Source organism: Chrysemys picta, chromosome 9 (genome assembly GCF_011386835.1).
Source record: "Chrysemys picta bellii isolate R12L10 chromosome 9, ASM1138683v2, whole genome shotgun sequence".
Taxonomy (NCBI): Eukaryota; Metazoa; Chordata; order Testudines; family Emydidae; genus Chrysemys; species Chrysemys picta.
In genome coordinates, this window is record NC_088799.1 from 59179635 (window position 1) to 59194301 (window position 14667).

General features: G+C 52.8%; 1 protein-coding gene across 6 annotated transcripts in view; it reads left to right on the forward strand.

Annotated features, from left to right (window-relative positions):
• The window catches only part of PHKA1 (phosphorylase kinase regulatory subunit alpha 1), an 81349-nt gene extending 73686 nt beyond the window's left edge, over window positions 1-7663 (forward strand). For all 6 annotated transcript variants that reach the window (XM_024111577.3, XM_005279171.4, XM_005279172.4 and 3 more), the window contains 2 exons: window positions 759-959; window positions 1415-7663. In XM_024111577.3, coding sequence (XP_023967345.2) covers window positions 759-959; window positions 1415-1588 — 375 coding nt within the window. In that variant the 3' untranslated portion in view covers window positions 1589-7663. The remainder of the gene's footprint in view (window positions 1-758; window positions 960-1414) is intronic.
• Window positions 7664-14667: the final 7004 nt, after the last annotated feature.

The following is a 14667-nucleotide window of genomic DNA, read 5'->3' on the forward strand; positions in this document are numbered from 1 at the left end:
GCTTGGGGCGACAAAATGCATAGAGCTGCCCCTGCCTCCCCCCTGTAGCCCTGTGCCTCCACTCCCATTCAGCCCCTGCCTCAGTCTGTCCACCACCACTAGCCCTTAAGAGCCCCTGTCTGCCCCTCTCCCACCAGCACCCCATGGTGTCTGTCTCCTCATAGCCCGCCTCCTGACCTGGCCTGACGGGCACTGAAGGCTCTCTCTTTCCCTCGCTGGCTGGGAGCTGCTGCTTTGTTCTATTGCCACAGAGTCCTCTGGTGGGCAAAAGGCAGAACTGCAGCAACATTTCAGCAGAAGCTTTTTTTCTTGCGCAAAAAAATAAAAATATGCATGGCTCATTAATTATGCATGCACACAGTAGCATAGAATTCCCCCAGGAGTACTCTGTGAAGCACAATCTTCAGTGCTCCTGAACTCAGAGGTCCCACCAGCCTCAGTCAGCCAGTTGCTCTGTCAGCACATCACCCCTGCACCGACATGTCCCTTATAGAGGGAGGCGCTTAGAATCCAGGCTCCTAGGTTCCATCCCACTGACTTGCTGGGGAACCCTGGGCAAGGCACTTTCCCTCTCTGTGCTTCTGTTCATCCACCTACACAACGGGGCTAAGGATACTGAGCGATTTGCTGCCTGCTATGAAATGCTACAAAGCGCTAGATTGCGGGTGCTGGGCTGGGCGTGCGCTGAGAGGGTTGTGGGGTTCACTGGAACATGGGACACACCTGCATGTATATTAATAGGCTTTTGGTTCTCACAGATGACTCCTGGGGAGATCAAGTTTTCAGTCCATGTGGAGTCTGTCTTGAACCGTGTCCCACAGCCAGAATATAGGCAGCTCCTGGTAGAAGCCATCCTTGTCCTGACCATGCTGGCAGATGTGGAAATACACAGCATTGGGGGCATCATTGCAGTGGAAAAGATTGTGCACATAGCAAATGACTTATTCTGTGAAGAACAGGTATGGAACCTGCCCTCTGCCAGAGGGAATGAGTGAGACGAACCTGGCCTTGGACTGTGCGGGGCTGTGGTGGCAAGCATGCATGTCATACGTTCCTTAGCACATGTGGGTCATGGCACAGAGAACTTGCAGCAGCAGTGCAGTCAGAGGCTTCTACTGAGTGTCCATTTGAGACCCAAGCCCTGATGGTTAAGAGCAATTTTACGTGTCACCTCCAGGGAATAATCAGATTCCCCGAAATCCAGGACATATTTCTACCGATGGTGATGAGGGTGGAGAGGAGGCAGTGGTGGCAGGGTTTGGGCTGTGGAAATGGGGGTGCTGGGGGTGCCTGCTGGAGTGTAGGCAGGATTGGCTCAGGCTGTGAGTGAGGGGTGGAAGTGATGTGGCACTTGGGGGTGCACTGGTGGCTAATAACTCCCTTCTCTCCTTTTCCCCACTCCTCACCCACACAGAAAGCACTGGGCGCTGATGACAACATGCTGGAGAAAGATCCCGCCACAGGCATCTGTACCTTGCTGTATGACAGTGCCCCTAGTGGCAGGTTTGGCACCATGACCTACCTCTCCAGAGCAGTGGCAACATATGTGGAGGAGTTCCTCCCCAGCAGTGGCTGTACCATGCAATAGACCCATTTGGGCTTGCAGCTGGAGTTTACAAACTGCCTTGGATTACCTTTTAGGAGTCAAAGGCAGGCGTTAAGCTAGCTTGCTGGTAGACTGTCTCCATGCCATGACAACTTGTTGAATTCAGGGGTGGAACCTACCATTTCCTAGCTTCACCCTGGGGAAAAAAACACTCTGCTGCAATAACTGTTCTCAGCAGGGGAGCGTGTCTCTGCTGATGCCAAGTGATGTTTCAGGAGAGCATGTTTGTGTGATTAAACCATGGCTGTGTTTGCATACAGCCATCCCAGCTCTTCCCTGACACTGAACCCAGGACCGGATTCACATGTGAGAGGCCTGTGCTGAGGGTCCCGGGGTTTGATCCCTGCTTGGCTCTGGGGTGTCTGTATGTGCATTATAAGTCAAAGCTTGGGGTAGGTTTCACTCAGTGAGGTGGTGAATGGGGGAGGGCTCTGCAGATGCACACTATGGTGCTCAGGCTGGTCTCACCTCACTGGTTTCCCTCTATTGTGTTTTGGGTTTTGAACAGGCTCTTGCTGCTCTAGCCCCAAATGTGTGTTGAATTTTGAAGGAGGGTTTTATAAACTGAACAGTAGCTTACCCTGTTGTCGTAGGGGCTTGGGCCCAGAGCAGACCCTGCTGGCATTAACTTGCTGAGCAACGTAAACCTAGTCCCTGCCCGTTAGTCCCACGGGCTTCTTCCCACAGTGCAGTCTGGACCCATTGGCGCCGACTCCATGGGTCCTCCAGGGCTGGAGCACCCACAGGGAAAAATTGGTGGGTGCTCTGCACGCACTGGCAGCTCCCCACCCTGACCCAGGTCGCCTCTGCCTCCTCTCCTGAGCACGCTGCTGCGTCCTGCTTCTCCCCCCCTCCCTCCCAGCGCTTGCCCCGGGCAAGTCTGGGAAGGAGGGGGAACGTGGCGCACTTGGGGGAGGAGGCGGGGCCGGGGCGGGTATTTGGGGAGGGGCACAGAGGCAGAGTTAGGGCGGGGACTTTGGGGGCAGGAGTGTAGTCAGGCCGGGGGCAGGGCCAGGGGCGCGAGCACCCACCGGCGCAGAAAAAAGTTGGAGCCTGTGTCTGGACCCCCCCTGCTCCTCTGCCCCCCAGAGATGTGAAGCTTTCAGATTCCAGGCAGAGTCACTTTGGAAGGCAGGTGTATCGAGACCCTGAACCACTCTACCCGTCTGCTGGGAGCCATTAAAGAGAACACTGACTCTAGGCACTTTTGGCTTGCTCTCCAGCCCCATCCCACACCATGTTTAGCCAGGCTTTGATGTGCTGTGTTCCTGCCAATCAGGCCTGTTGTGGACTCACCCTCCTGGAGTGCCCCTTCTGGCTTGGCATGGTGTTTTGGTGACTCCGCCTCTCTCTCCTCATCAGGACTTCAGTGGGGACATGGCCCTCTGGCCAGGCTGCCCTGTTGCTCCTCCTCTTCCGGGGTATCAGTGTCACCAATAAATCCTATCTGACAGAATACCGGCAATGAACAAGTCTTCCACCCCCGGCCTCCTCTCCAGTCTCACTCGTTTGCCAGAGCAGTGACTCTGAGCTTCCCCCCAGAACCCCTCAGCAAAATACAAACCCAGCAACTTGTGCCCAGCCCCGGTTTGAGCTTGTAGCCAGTTTAGGTTCTCCCTGGTGCTCCGCTCTTCTACCAAACAGTTACCGCCAACCCCCAGGGCTGCCTCCCTGGAGTCCTGCCCCCTTTCCAAGGCCCACCACAAGCATGAATTCCACTCCTGGCCCTTTCCCACCATACTCCTCCTGCCCAGCTCCTGCAGAGAGGGCCTCCAGACAACCTCTCCTGGCTCTCCCTCCCTCCATGGCACTGACCTCCTCCAGCCTGGCCCCCCTGCAAGTGTAACAAAGTGGGGCCCCTTCATAGTGGGGTGTGGCTTATGCACCCCCTCAAGGCTGTGTCCAGCATGGTACAGATGGTTTCCACTCTGAGGTGCAGGACCTGGGCACAAAGGCGGTCCAGCTCCTCCTTACACTCGCTCATCGTCCGGAGCAGACAGTCCCTATCCTCCAAGGCCTCCCAATTCCCAGAGCAGTTCTCCCTTTCACAGCGCCTGCTCCGATGCCAGCAGCTTCTTTTGCACATTCTCTGCCATTGCAACTATATGGTTGCACCCTGTCCCATTCAGTGCCTCTGCAGTAAGGGCCTCAGTCTTTTCACCTAGCTTCTGGCAAGCTGCTGAGAGTTGGTAGTCACCCACACTTCCCCTGTTTTATTTGAGGCAGTGTCTGAGTCCTCGTTGCAGGCTATTTAGCCTCTCGCGTGGGCTTCACTCCCCTGTGCTCATCTCAACCCAGAGGGAAACCTGCTTCTATACCAGCTGCTGCTGCTGCTTCCAGTGTTCTGCCTTCGCCGAGGCTGGTTCTTGTCTGGCCACTTGGGCCATCACCTCTTGCCAGGCAGTAGCTGTTTCCACCCGCTCTCACTTACAGGCTTTCAGCTGCCCAGGCAGAATCTGCAGGTGACTCATGGCTGTTGGCTGGCCTCCTTCAACAGTCTCCAGCTGGGTTTCTAACACCTTTGAGTCCTCCCCAGCCTCAGCAGTCCTGGGCTGCAGCTCTTCGTTCACCCTAGCCCTTCCCTTCCTTTACATCATCATCTTCTGTACCAGGGTTGGGAATTCCCACCAATCCCTCCCGAGGATCACGGGCTGAGGGAGAGTCTTGGCTGCTGCAACCTGCATATGCCACCCCTGGCCCTGTACCTCCAGCTCTAGTCGGTCGTGGGACACCCCTCTTCTCCTTTTCTTCCTGGACATGAGATGTGCATTGGCAGGTGTTGGTCCACATTTCCTCAGCCTAGCATTTGACCACACCCTGAACCCACCAGGACATCTACTGCCACTCCTCCCCCTTAGGTAGCCCTGTGTTTGGCAGCTTTTTAACCTTATCCAGGGAGGACCCTGCTCCACAAACTTCAGTGAAATAATTCATGTATCTGTGCTCCATCAATCGACAGTCCCTCCTAAAGCATCCTGGCTTGCTACACTGACTTCCTTGGCTGCCCCCAAAGGAGCTCCATTTGACTGAGGGACTGACCGGAAGGCTGGTAGATCTGGAGTGCCCTGGAGAAAACGTCCTCAGTTTCCTGGCACCTCCCCCATTGGGACACCTCATCCACCTGTCTCCCCTGCTGGGACACTCCCAGTCTGGCCCATCGTTCAGGCGTGGCCCTCTTGGCTTCAAAACAGGCGTTGGTAGAGTGGCCAATTTTGGTTGGATGTATTTCTGGAGGTTTCATCACATGACATAATCTCTAATTCCTGGCGACTCCAGGACAGTGCTGGCAGGTTGGCAACTCTAGGCTTTGGCCTGCTCTCATGTCGCCTACTGATGCAGGCTGGAACCATCTTACCCCACTTCAGACCCCTCAGGGCAGGAGCCGTAGAAACTGCTGCAGGACCACATGGTCCATGAGTTTTCTACTGAGCTGGTCAAGGCACAGCCACCAGGACGCGAGGTCCTGCAAGCATTGTGCCACTACTTGTGGCAGAGATTCCTCCCCCTCTCCCCCTGGGCAGGGACTGGCCCCGAAACCAGAGCTGATATGCTGCTAGAGTCAGTCCCAGCCTGTTCAAAATGGCAGGCTTTGCCAGCCAGCTCTGCCTTACATCACAGTACGCAGCCTGAGCCTCTCCTGTCACAAAGGCCTTCATGGGGCTGCCCAGGCTGCTTCTTACTGCTTGTATTGAGCCTTGTGCCACTGCTGTTGGGTGGCAAATGGTGGTGCCTGCTGGTTGTCCATAGTTGGAGGAGGAGCACCTGAATGTGCCATTGCTGCTGTTGTAGCACAGCCATCTGCAGCTGTCACTGGGTCGCTGCCAGCAGATGTGCCAGCCCCACGCTTCTTTCCCTTCCCAAATTCCAGGCCAGGTCCCTCTGGCCCTATTTCAGAGGCTGATTGAGGTGCTCACATGCTCCGTGTTCTATCACAGACGCACTGTCCTGGAGCACCCCCTTGTGGCATGACATGGCATTTCAGCGACTCCGCCTCCCCCTTCTGGACTTCAGTGGTCTGGTTCAGTGGGACCGTGGCCCTCTGGCCAGGCTACACTATAGTTCCACCTCTTCCAGGGTATCTCTGTCCCAAACGAATTATATCTGATAGAATAATGGCAATGCACACAATGTCTTCTGCCCCGCAGGCTCTTCTTCAGGCTTCTGTTTGTCAGAGCAGTGACTCTGGGCTTCACCCAGGAGCCCCTCAGCAAAACCTAACACCAGCTGAAATACAAACCCAGCAACTTTTGCCCAGCCCCTGCCTGGCTCTCCGCAGCCTTCGCCATCCCCAGTCTGGAATCTGCCTAGAGAAAGGGCCTACCCTGACATGAGCTCTTAGCCCATCTTAGGTTCTCCCCAAGTATGACCCCCCCTGCAGATGTAACCTTGCGGGGCTGTTAGACCTCTCAGCAGTAGCTAACCCTGTGGGGCTGTTAGCTCTCAGCTGTAGCTAACTCTTCTTGGTTGGTGTGGGATCTGCATCCCATCCCATCCCCTTTCATCTCTCCAGGTGAAACCAGCAGTAAATTAACTGCTTCCTGGTCGCTGCAGCAGTGGACCATGGTGGTGCTGGTCCTCCCTTGCATCACCAGTACCTGGGTGGGGTGTGTTCACCTCTTGGACAGCTGGCTGCTGACTCCAGATCCTGAGTTTCACCACTTAGTGATGGTATCTGCTTCAGAGCTCTTTGGGGGCTTCAAGTATTTTATGAATCTGCAATAGATCTTTCCTAATCTAACAGCCTAAACCCTCCCCAAAGTAGGTCAGTGCCGCATAAAGCAGGTCAGTGCATGAGCAAACATCTCTTGCAGTGTGTGGATTTCTCTGCTGGCTTCCCAAGGCAGCACTGTGGCCAACAGAGTGAAATGGTTTTCCTGTACAGTAGCTGATAGCTTAATTTTCTTTGCCTTTAACAAAGTGTATGCTCCCTGGGGGCATTGGGTAGATTGTCCTCATTGCACGGACACAACACTAGAAAAATCTCCTAAGTGGTCCATTTCTTTTTTTCCATCTTAACTTCTTTCCTCCCACAGCCCCCCAGCCACAAACTAATTCCCTCATCTGATCTTTTAATAACGTCAGAACATCTGAGGCCATGGGTGTTAGCGCTGTGTGCGCTGTAGGGGTTCCTTACAGCTCCATGGGAAGGGGAGGCTAGAATATCTGCACTGCCCAGAAACCACTTTCCCTCCCACCCTCTTCACGTAATAAAATATCCCTAAATAGGGAAGTAAAAGCATATGTTACACTTAGCCCATAGACTAAATGGTGCTCTCTAATTGTCAGAGAATGATGTTGAATGCCATAGATGTGACTGGTTCTCATTCATGCACTTCAAGTTCCTTTCAAAGTTAGGAGTAGTTGACAGTGTATGCACTATGCAGGCTGCTCTGGGGGTGATCGGAGAATGTGATGGTCAAAAAACAGCTCCTCGTAGTGCCAGAGATTTTTACCCACTGTAAAAGGTTACAGTGAATGTATAAGGGGGAGCCTCTCCATTTGAAATGGTTCATATGCAGGATGCTTGTGCTCCCTTTGCAAGGGGAAAGTGCTGCTCAGCCACTGCTGAAGGCAGAGTTTGACGTACTTGGCACCTAACACATACTGGCAATAAGGCCACCATTGTGGGAGTCCAGGAATCAGGTCTCCTGTTGTGGGGCTTCTGTTTAGCTGCATTTTTATTGTGGGATTTGCGTTTGGAGAGTTCCTGCCCAGAGAGCAGGAGCTGAGCTGCACCTCCATAGATGTCATGAAGTGCTAAAGCCTTATAAACCCAGCTGAGGCCAAGTAACACCCAGTTGAGTAGGTAGATAGAGTGTTCCAGCATAAGGGCTGCTAGCTGCACTCCACTTTAATGGTTTACTGACCGTAACACAGTTGCACTCTCACACTTAGCCATGTAACATTTTCAAACTCCATTTCCTAGATCTCGCCTTTGTTTTCAGGGGGTGAGGGCTGAGATGCATGTAAACATTAGTCTTTTTTTTCTAATAAAACCAAAAAAGGCAAAACCTGACTGAAGCCTGAAAAGCTAGAATAAAATGCCTCTATTTCCAACATGTCTGTGTTTTCATTTCTAGCCCTCGGGGTAGTTTGTGAGTGAGCTGCGTGGGGGAGAGTGACTGAGCATCCTAGCGTGCTGCTCGTAGTCTGAGTTGGGGGTGGGGTTGGCTACTGCTGAGGTAGAGCTACAGGCTGTGGCCAAGAGTAATAGCTTGGGACAAAAGGGAGTTTGCAGCTTTGAGTGGTGGTATTACTGTAGTGCCTAGGGTGCAAGTCTGACTGCGGCTTCTTTGTGCTAGGTGCTGTACAACTCCATCCCAGCCCCAACGGGCTCAGTAGAGCCTCCTGCTCTCTATATTTAGGTGTATCTTAACCAGAGGCCATTGTAGCCACAGGCAAGCATAGCTAGGGTAAGGGTATGTCTACACTACGGGATTAATCCGAATTTATATCATTCGAATTTGGGAAACAGATTGTATAAAGTCGAATGTATGCGGGCACACTAAGCACATTAATTCGGCGGTGTGCGTCCAAGTACTGGGGCTAGCGTCGATTTCTGGAGCGTTGCACTGTGGGTAGCTATCCCATAGCTATCCCATAGTTCCCGCAGTCTCCCGCGCCCATTGGAATTCTGGGTGAGATCCCAGTGCTTGATGGGACAAAAAACATTGTCGCAGGTGGTTCTGGGTACAGCCTCACCCCTCCCTCCCTCCCTGCATGAAAGCAACGGACGGCAGACAACAATTTCACGCCTTTTTTCCTGGGTGAACACTGCAGACTCCATACCACAGCAAGCATGGAGCCCGCTCAGCTCAAGACAGCAGTCATGAACATTGTAAACACCTCGCGCGTTCTCGTGGAGTTTATGCTGAGCCAGGACCAGAAAAACGAGGCGAGGAGGCAGCGGCGGCGGCAGCGCAGCGACAAGCGTGATGAGGACATGGACACGGACACAGAATTCTGTCAAACCGCGGGCCCCGGTGCTTTGGAGATCATGTTGTTAATGGGGCAGGTTCTATCCATGGAATGCCGATTCTGGGCAAGGGAAACAAGCACAGACTGGTGGGACCGCATAGTGTTGCAGGTGTGGGATGATTCCCAGTGGCTGCGGAACTTTCGCATGCGTAAGGGCACTTTCATGGAACTTTGTGACTTGCTGTCCCCTGCCCTGAAACGCCAGAATACCAAGATGAGAACAGCCCTCACAGTTGAGAAGCGCGTGGCGATAGCCCTGTGGAAGCTTGCAACGCCAGACAGCTACCGGTCAGTCGGGAATCAATTTGGAGTGGGCAAATCTACTGTGGGGGCTGCTGTGATGCAAGTAGCCAAAGCAATCACTCAGGTGCGGCTACGAAAGGTAGTGACTCTGGGAAATGTGCAGGTCCTAGTGGATGGCTTTGCTGCAATGGGATTCCCTAACTGTGGTGGGGCGATAGATGGAACCCACATCCCTATCTTGGCACCGGAGCACCAGGGTACCCAGTACATAAACCGCAAGGGGTACTTTTCAATGGTGCTGCAAGCACTTGTGGATCACAAGGGACGTTTCACCAACATCAACGAGGGCTGGCCGGGAAGGGTTCATGACGCTCGCGTCTTCAGGAACACTACCCTGTTTAAAGGGCTGCAGCAAGGGACTTACTTTCCGGACCAGAAAATAACCGTTGGGGATGTTGAAATGCCAATAGTTATTCTTGGGGACCCAGCCTACCCCTTAATGCCATGGCTCATGAAGCCATACACAGGCAGCCTGGACGGGAGTCAGGAGCTGTTCAACTACAGGCTGAGCAAGTGCAGAATGGTGGTAGAATGTGCATTTGGCCGTTTAAAAGGTCGCTGGCGATCGTTACTGACTTGCTCAGACCTCAGCCAAATCAATCTCCCCGTTGTTATTTCTGCTTGCTGTGTGCTCCACAATCTATGTGAAAGTAAGGGGGAGACCTTTATGGCGGGGTGGGAGGCTGAGGCAAATCGCCTGGCTGCTGATTATGCGCAGCCAGACACCAGGGCGATTAGAAGAGCACACCAGGAAGCGCTGTGCATCAGAGAAGCTTTGAAAACCAGTTTCATGACTGGCCAGGCTACAGTGTGAAATATCTGTTTGTTTCTCCTTCATGAAAACCCGCCGCCTTTATTGACTCATTCTCTGTAAGGAACCCACCCTCCCCCTTCCCCCAGCTTTCTTTCAAAGGAAATAAAGTCACTATCGTTTAAAAATCATTTATTCTTTATTAATAGATTATAAAAAGAGGGAGGGAACCTGGGTGGGGTTTGGGAGGAGTATCGGCGGGAAGGAAAAGGCCACTATAAAAAGGTTAAAAAAATGACAGCCTTTTGCTTGGGCTGTCCACTGGGGTGGAATGGGAAGGTGTACGGAGCCTCCCTCCCCCCCCCCCCCGGGTTCTTACACATCTGGGTGAGGAGGATATGGAACATGGGGAGGGGGGTTATACAGGGGCTGTAGCGGCACTCTGTTTTCCTGCTGCCGTTCCTGAAGCTCCACCAGACGCCGGAGCATGTCTGTTTGCTCACGCAGCAGCCCCAGCGTTGCATCCTGCCTCCTCTGATCTTCCTGCCGCCACCTCTCATCTCGAGCGTCTCTCCTCTCCTCACGTTGGTCCCTCATGTCCTCACGTTGGTTCCTCCTGTCCTCAAGTTCACTGGCTTCTTTCCTATACTTTGAAACCGTGTCCTTCCACTCATTCAGATGAGCTCTGTCACTGTGGGTGGATTCCATGATTTCTGCAAACATCTCGTCTCGTGTCTTTTTCCGACGCCTTATCTGTGATAGCCTTCGGGACAGAGGAGGGAGGCTTGAAGAATTTGCAGCTGCTGGGGGGGGGGAAAAAAGAGATTTTTTAAAAAAGATACATTTTGCAGAACAATGCTTATACACTTTCACGGTGACCAACACTAGTCACATTACATAGCACACGTGATTTCTGTGCAAGGTCGCATTTTGCCTCTTAATATTGAGTGCCTGTGGCTTTGCTGCTAGAGATCACAGGTCCGGGCAACAGAATTCGGCTTGCATGCGGCCATGGTAAGCCATTGTCTTTCGGCTTCTGCGCCCTCCTTTCCCACATACCAAGCAAAGCCCGTTGAGTGCTGCGGTTTTCCTGTTAACATTCAGCAGCAGCAGCAGAAAACAGACTAACCACCCCCCCCCATCCAATTCCCTGGATGATCGTTTTATCCCACCCCCTGGCTGGTATCAGGGAAGATCCCTGCAGGAACCAAACTAACCCCTCCCGCCCTCCCCTCCCTCCATGAATTCTCTGGGATGATCGCTGTACCCCTCCCCCCACCGCGTGGCTGGTAACAGGGAAGATCCCTGCTAGCCAAACGCGAAAAGCTCAGGGCCAATTACCCCCCCTCCGCTTGGCTAACTGCAGGGAAGGATTTCTTTTCAGCCACAGGCAAACGGCCCAGTAGGAACGGCCACCTCTGTCCCCTTAATTAAGTTCCCGTATTTCAACCAGGTTACCATGAGCGATATCACTCTCCTGAGGATTACACAGCAAAATAAAGAACGGATGTTGCTTGAATGCCAGCAAACAGCGGGACCATACGCTGTCAGGCTTTGTCAGGCAATGATACCAGATTACTTGCTGCAAGCATGGCGTGGTCAAGTGTCCTACCATGGAGGACGGAATAGGGCTGCACTGCCCAGAAACCTTGTGCAAGGCTTTGGAGTACCTCATGGAGATGTCCCTGGAGGATTTCCGCTCCATCCCCAGACACGTTAACAGACTTTTCCAGTAGCTGTACTGGCCGCGAATGCATCCCAAGTCCTCAGGGCAAAGTAATCATTAAAAAGCGCTTGCTTTTAAAACAAGTTTTATATTTTAAAAGGTAAACTCACCTGAGGTCCCTTCCATGGGGTCATGGTCTTGGATACTGGCTTGGAGGGTTGGGAGGGTACTTCAGTCAGGCTGAGAAAAAGATCCTGGCTGTTGGGGAGAACGGAGTGCTGGGTGCTTTCTGCAAGCTCGTCCTCCTCCTCCTTCTCCTCCTCCTCTTCCCCATCCGCAGAATCCTCAGGTGTAGCTGATGAGACTATCCCCGACCCAGAATCCACGGTCACAGGTGGGGTGGTGGTGGCAGCCCCCCCTAGAATTGCATGCAGCTCGGCGTAGAAGCGGCATGTCCGCGGCTCTGACCTGGAGCGACCGTTTGCCTCCTTTGTTTTTTGATAGGCTTGTCTGAGCTCCTTGACTTTCACGCGGCACTGATCTGAGTCCCTATTATGGCCTCTCTCCATCATGCCCTTGGAGATTTTTTCAAAAGTTTTGGCATTTCGTCTTTTAGAACGAAGTTCTGCTAGCACTGAATCCTCTCCCCATATAGCGATCAGATCCAGTACCTCCCGTACGCTCCATGCTTGTGCTCTTTTTCGATTATCGGCCTGCATGGTTACCTGTGCTGATGAGCTATCTGTGGTCACCTGTGCTCTCTCCACGCTGGGCAAACAGGAAATGAAATTCAAATGTTCGCGGGACTTTTCCTGTCTACCTGGCCAGTGCATCTGAGTTCAGATTGCTGTCCAGAGCGGTCACAATGGTGCACTGTGGGATAGCTCCCGGAGGCCAATACCATCGAATTGCGGCCACACTAACCCTAATTCGAAATGCTAAAATCAATTTTGGCGCTACTCCGCTTGTCGGAGTGGAGTACAGGAATCGATTTAAAGAGCCCTTTATTTCGAATTAAATGGCGTCGTTGTGTGGACGGGTGCAGGGTTAATTCGAATTAACGCTGCTAAATCCGAATTAAAGTCGTAGTGTAGACCAGGCCTTAGAGCAGCATACCTAATTCATCAGCCGGCTCCTGTTACTAATGTTTGTATTGGGGTAGGGCCTAGAACTTCTCAAGGATCAGGGCTCCATTATGCCAGGTGCTGTATGCTAATCTGACAAAAAGTCAGCCCCTAAGGCTACCTCCGCACTATGGGGGGGGGGGGGGTTCAATTTAAGATACGCAAATTCAGCTACGTGAATAGTGTAGCTGAATTTGACGTATCCGAGCCGACTTACCCCGCTGTGAGGACGGCAGCAAATCGACCTCCGTGGCTCCCCCGTCGACGGCGCTTACTCCTACCTGCGCTGGTGGAGTACAAGCGTCGATTCGGGGATCGATTTTCGCGTCCCGATGAGACACGATAATTCGATCCCCGAGAGATCGATTTCTACCCGCCGATTCAGGCGGGTAGTGAAGACGTAGCCTAAGAGACAACAGGTTCTGGGTGGGCGGAGCCCAAGACAACAGCGAGTGATTATAATTTGTGTAACAATATCATTAGCCCAAGCCAGACCTAAAAGTGAGTCAGGCCCCAAAATTCACAAGCTTGGCTTTAAAATCACATGTGTGGGTTTTTTTTTGTTGTTTTTTTTTAAATGGGGTGGTTCTCTGTGGAGACTGAGTCACATTTTCAAACTTGTTTGTGTGAGCAAGAGAGCTTGACATGTACTTTTCCATATTCTAAATCAGGGGTGGCCAACCTGTGGCTCCGGAGCCACATGCAGCTCTTCAGAAGTTAATATGCAGCTTCTTGTATAGGCACCAACTTCGGGGCTGGGAGCTACAGGTGCCAACTTTCCAAAGTGCTGGGGGGTGCTCACTGCTCAACCCCTGGTTCTGCCACAGGCCCGCCCCCCAACTCTGTCCCTTCCTGCCCCCTCCCCTGACCCTGCTGTGCCCTCGCTCCTCCCCCTCCCTCCCAGAGCCTCCTGCATGCCACAAAACAGCTGATCGGGAGGTGTGGGGATGGAGGGGGAGGTGCTGATGGGGCAGAGGTGCTGGGAGTGGGGGAGCTGATGAGGGGACTGATGACATTTTACTGTGGCTCTTTAGCAATGTACATTGGTAAATTCTGGCTCCTTCAAAGGGTATGTCTACACTACAGGATTAATCCGAATTTATATAATTCAAATTTGGAAAACAGGTTGTATAAATTCGATTGTATGCAACCACACTAAGCACATTAATTCGGCGGTGTGCGTCCATGTACCGGGGCTAGTGTCGATTTCCGGAGCGTTGCACTGTGGGTAGCTATCCCATAGCTATCCCATAGTTCCCGCAGTCTCCTCCGCCCATTGGAATTCTGGGTTGAGATCCCAATGCCTGATGGGGCTAAAAACATTGTCGCGGGTGGTTCTGGGTATATCCTCCCCCCTCTCCAGGAAGCAACGGCAAACAACCGTTTCGCACCTTTTTCCTTGGTGAACAGTGCAGACGCCATACTATAGCAAGCATGGAGCCCGCTCAGCTCAAGACAGCAGTCATGAACATTGTAAATACCTCGCGCCTTATCGTGCAGTTTATGCTGAACAAGAACCTGGAAAACCAGGCGGCGAGGAGCAGGCTACGGCAGCGCGGCGAGGAGAGTGATGAGGATATGGACATGGAATTCTATCGAACCGCGGTACCCGGTGCTTTGGAGATCATGCTGTTAATGGGGCAGGTTATAGCCGTGGAACGCCGATTCTGGGCCCGGGAAACAAGCACAGACTGCTGGGACCGCATAGTGTTGCAGGTGTGGGACGATTCCCAGTGGCTGCGAAACTTTCGCATGCATAAGGGCACTTTCTTGGAACTTTGTGACTTGCGTTCCCCTGCCCTGAAGCGCCAGAATACGAAGATGAGAGCAGCCCTCACAGTTGAGAAGCGAGTGGCAATAGCCCTGTGGAAGCTTGCTATGCCAGACAGCTACCAGTCAGTCGGGAATCAATTTGGAGTGGGCAAATCTACTTGGGGGCTGCTGTGATGCAAGTAGCCAAAGCAATCACTGAGGCGCTGCTACGAAAGCTAGTGACTCTGGGAGATGTGCAGGTCATAGTGGATGGCTTTGCTGCAATGGGATTCTCTAACTGTGGTGGGGCGATAGATGGAACCCACATCCCTATCTTGGCACCGGAGCACCAGGGTACCCAGTACATAAACCGCAAGGGGTACTTTTCAATGGTGCTGCAAGCACTTGTGGATCACAAGGGATGTTTCACCAACATCAACACGGGCTGGCCGAGAAAGGTTCATGATGCTCGCATCTTCAGGAACAC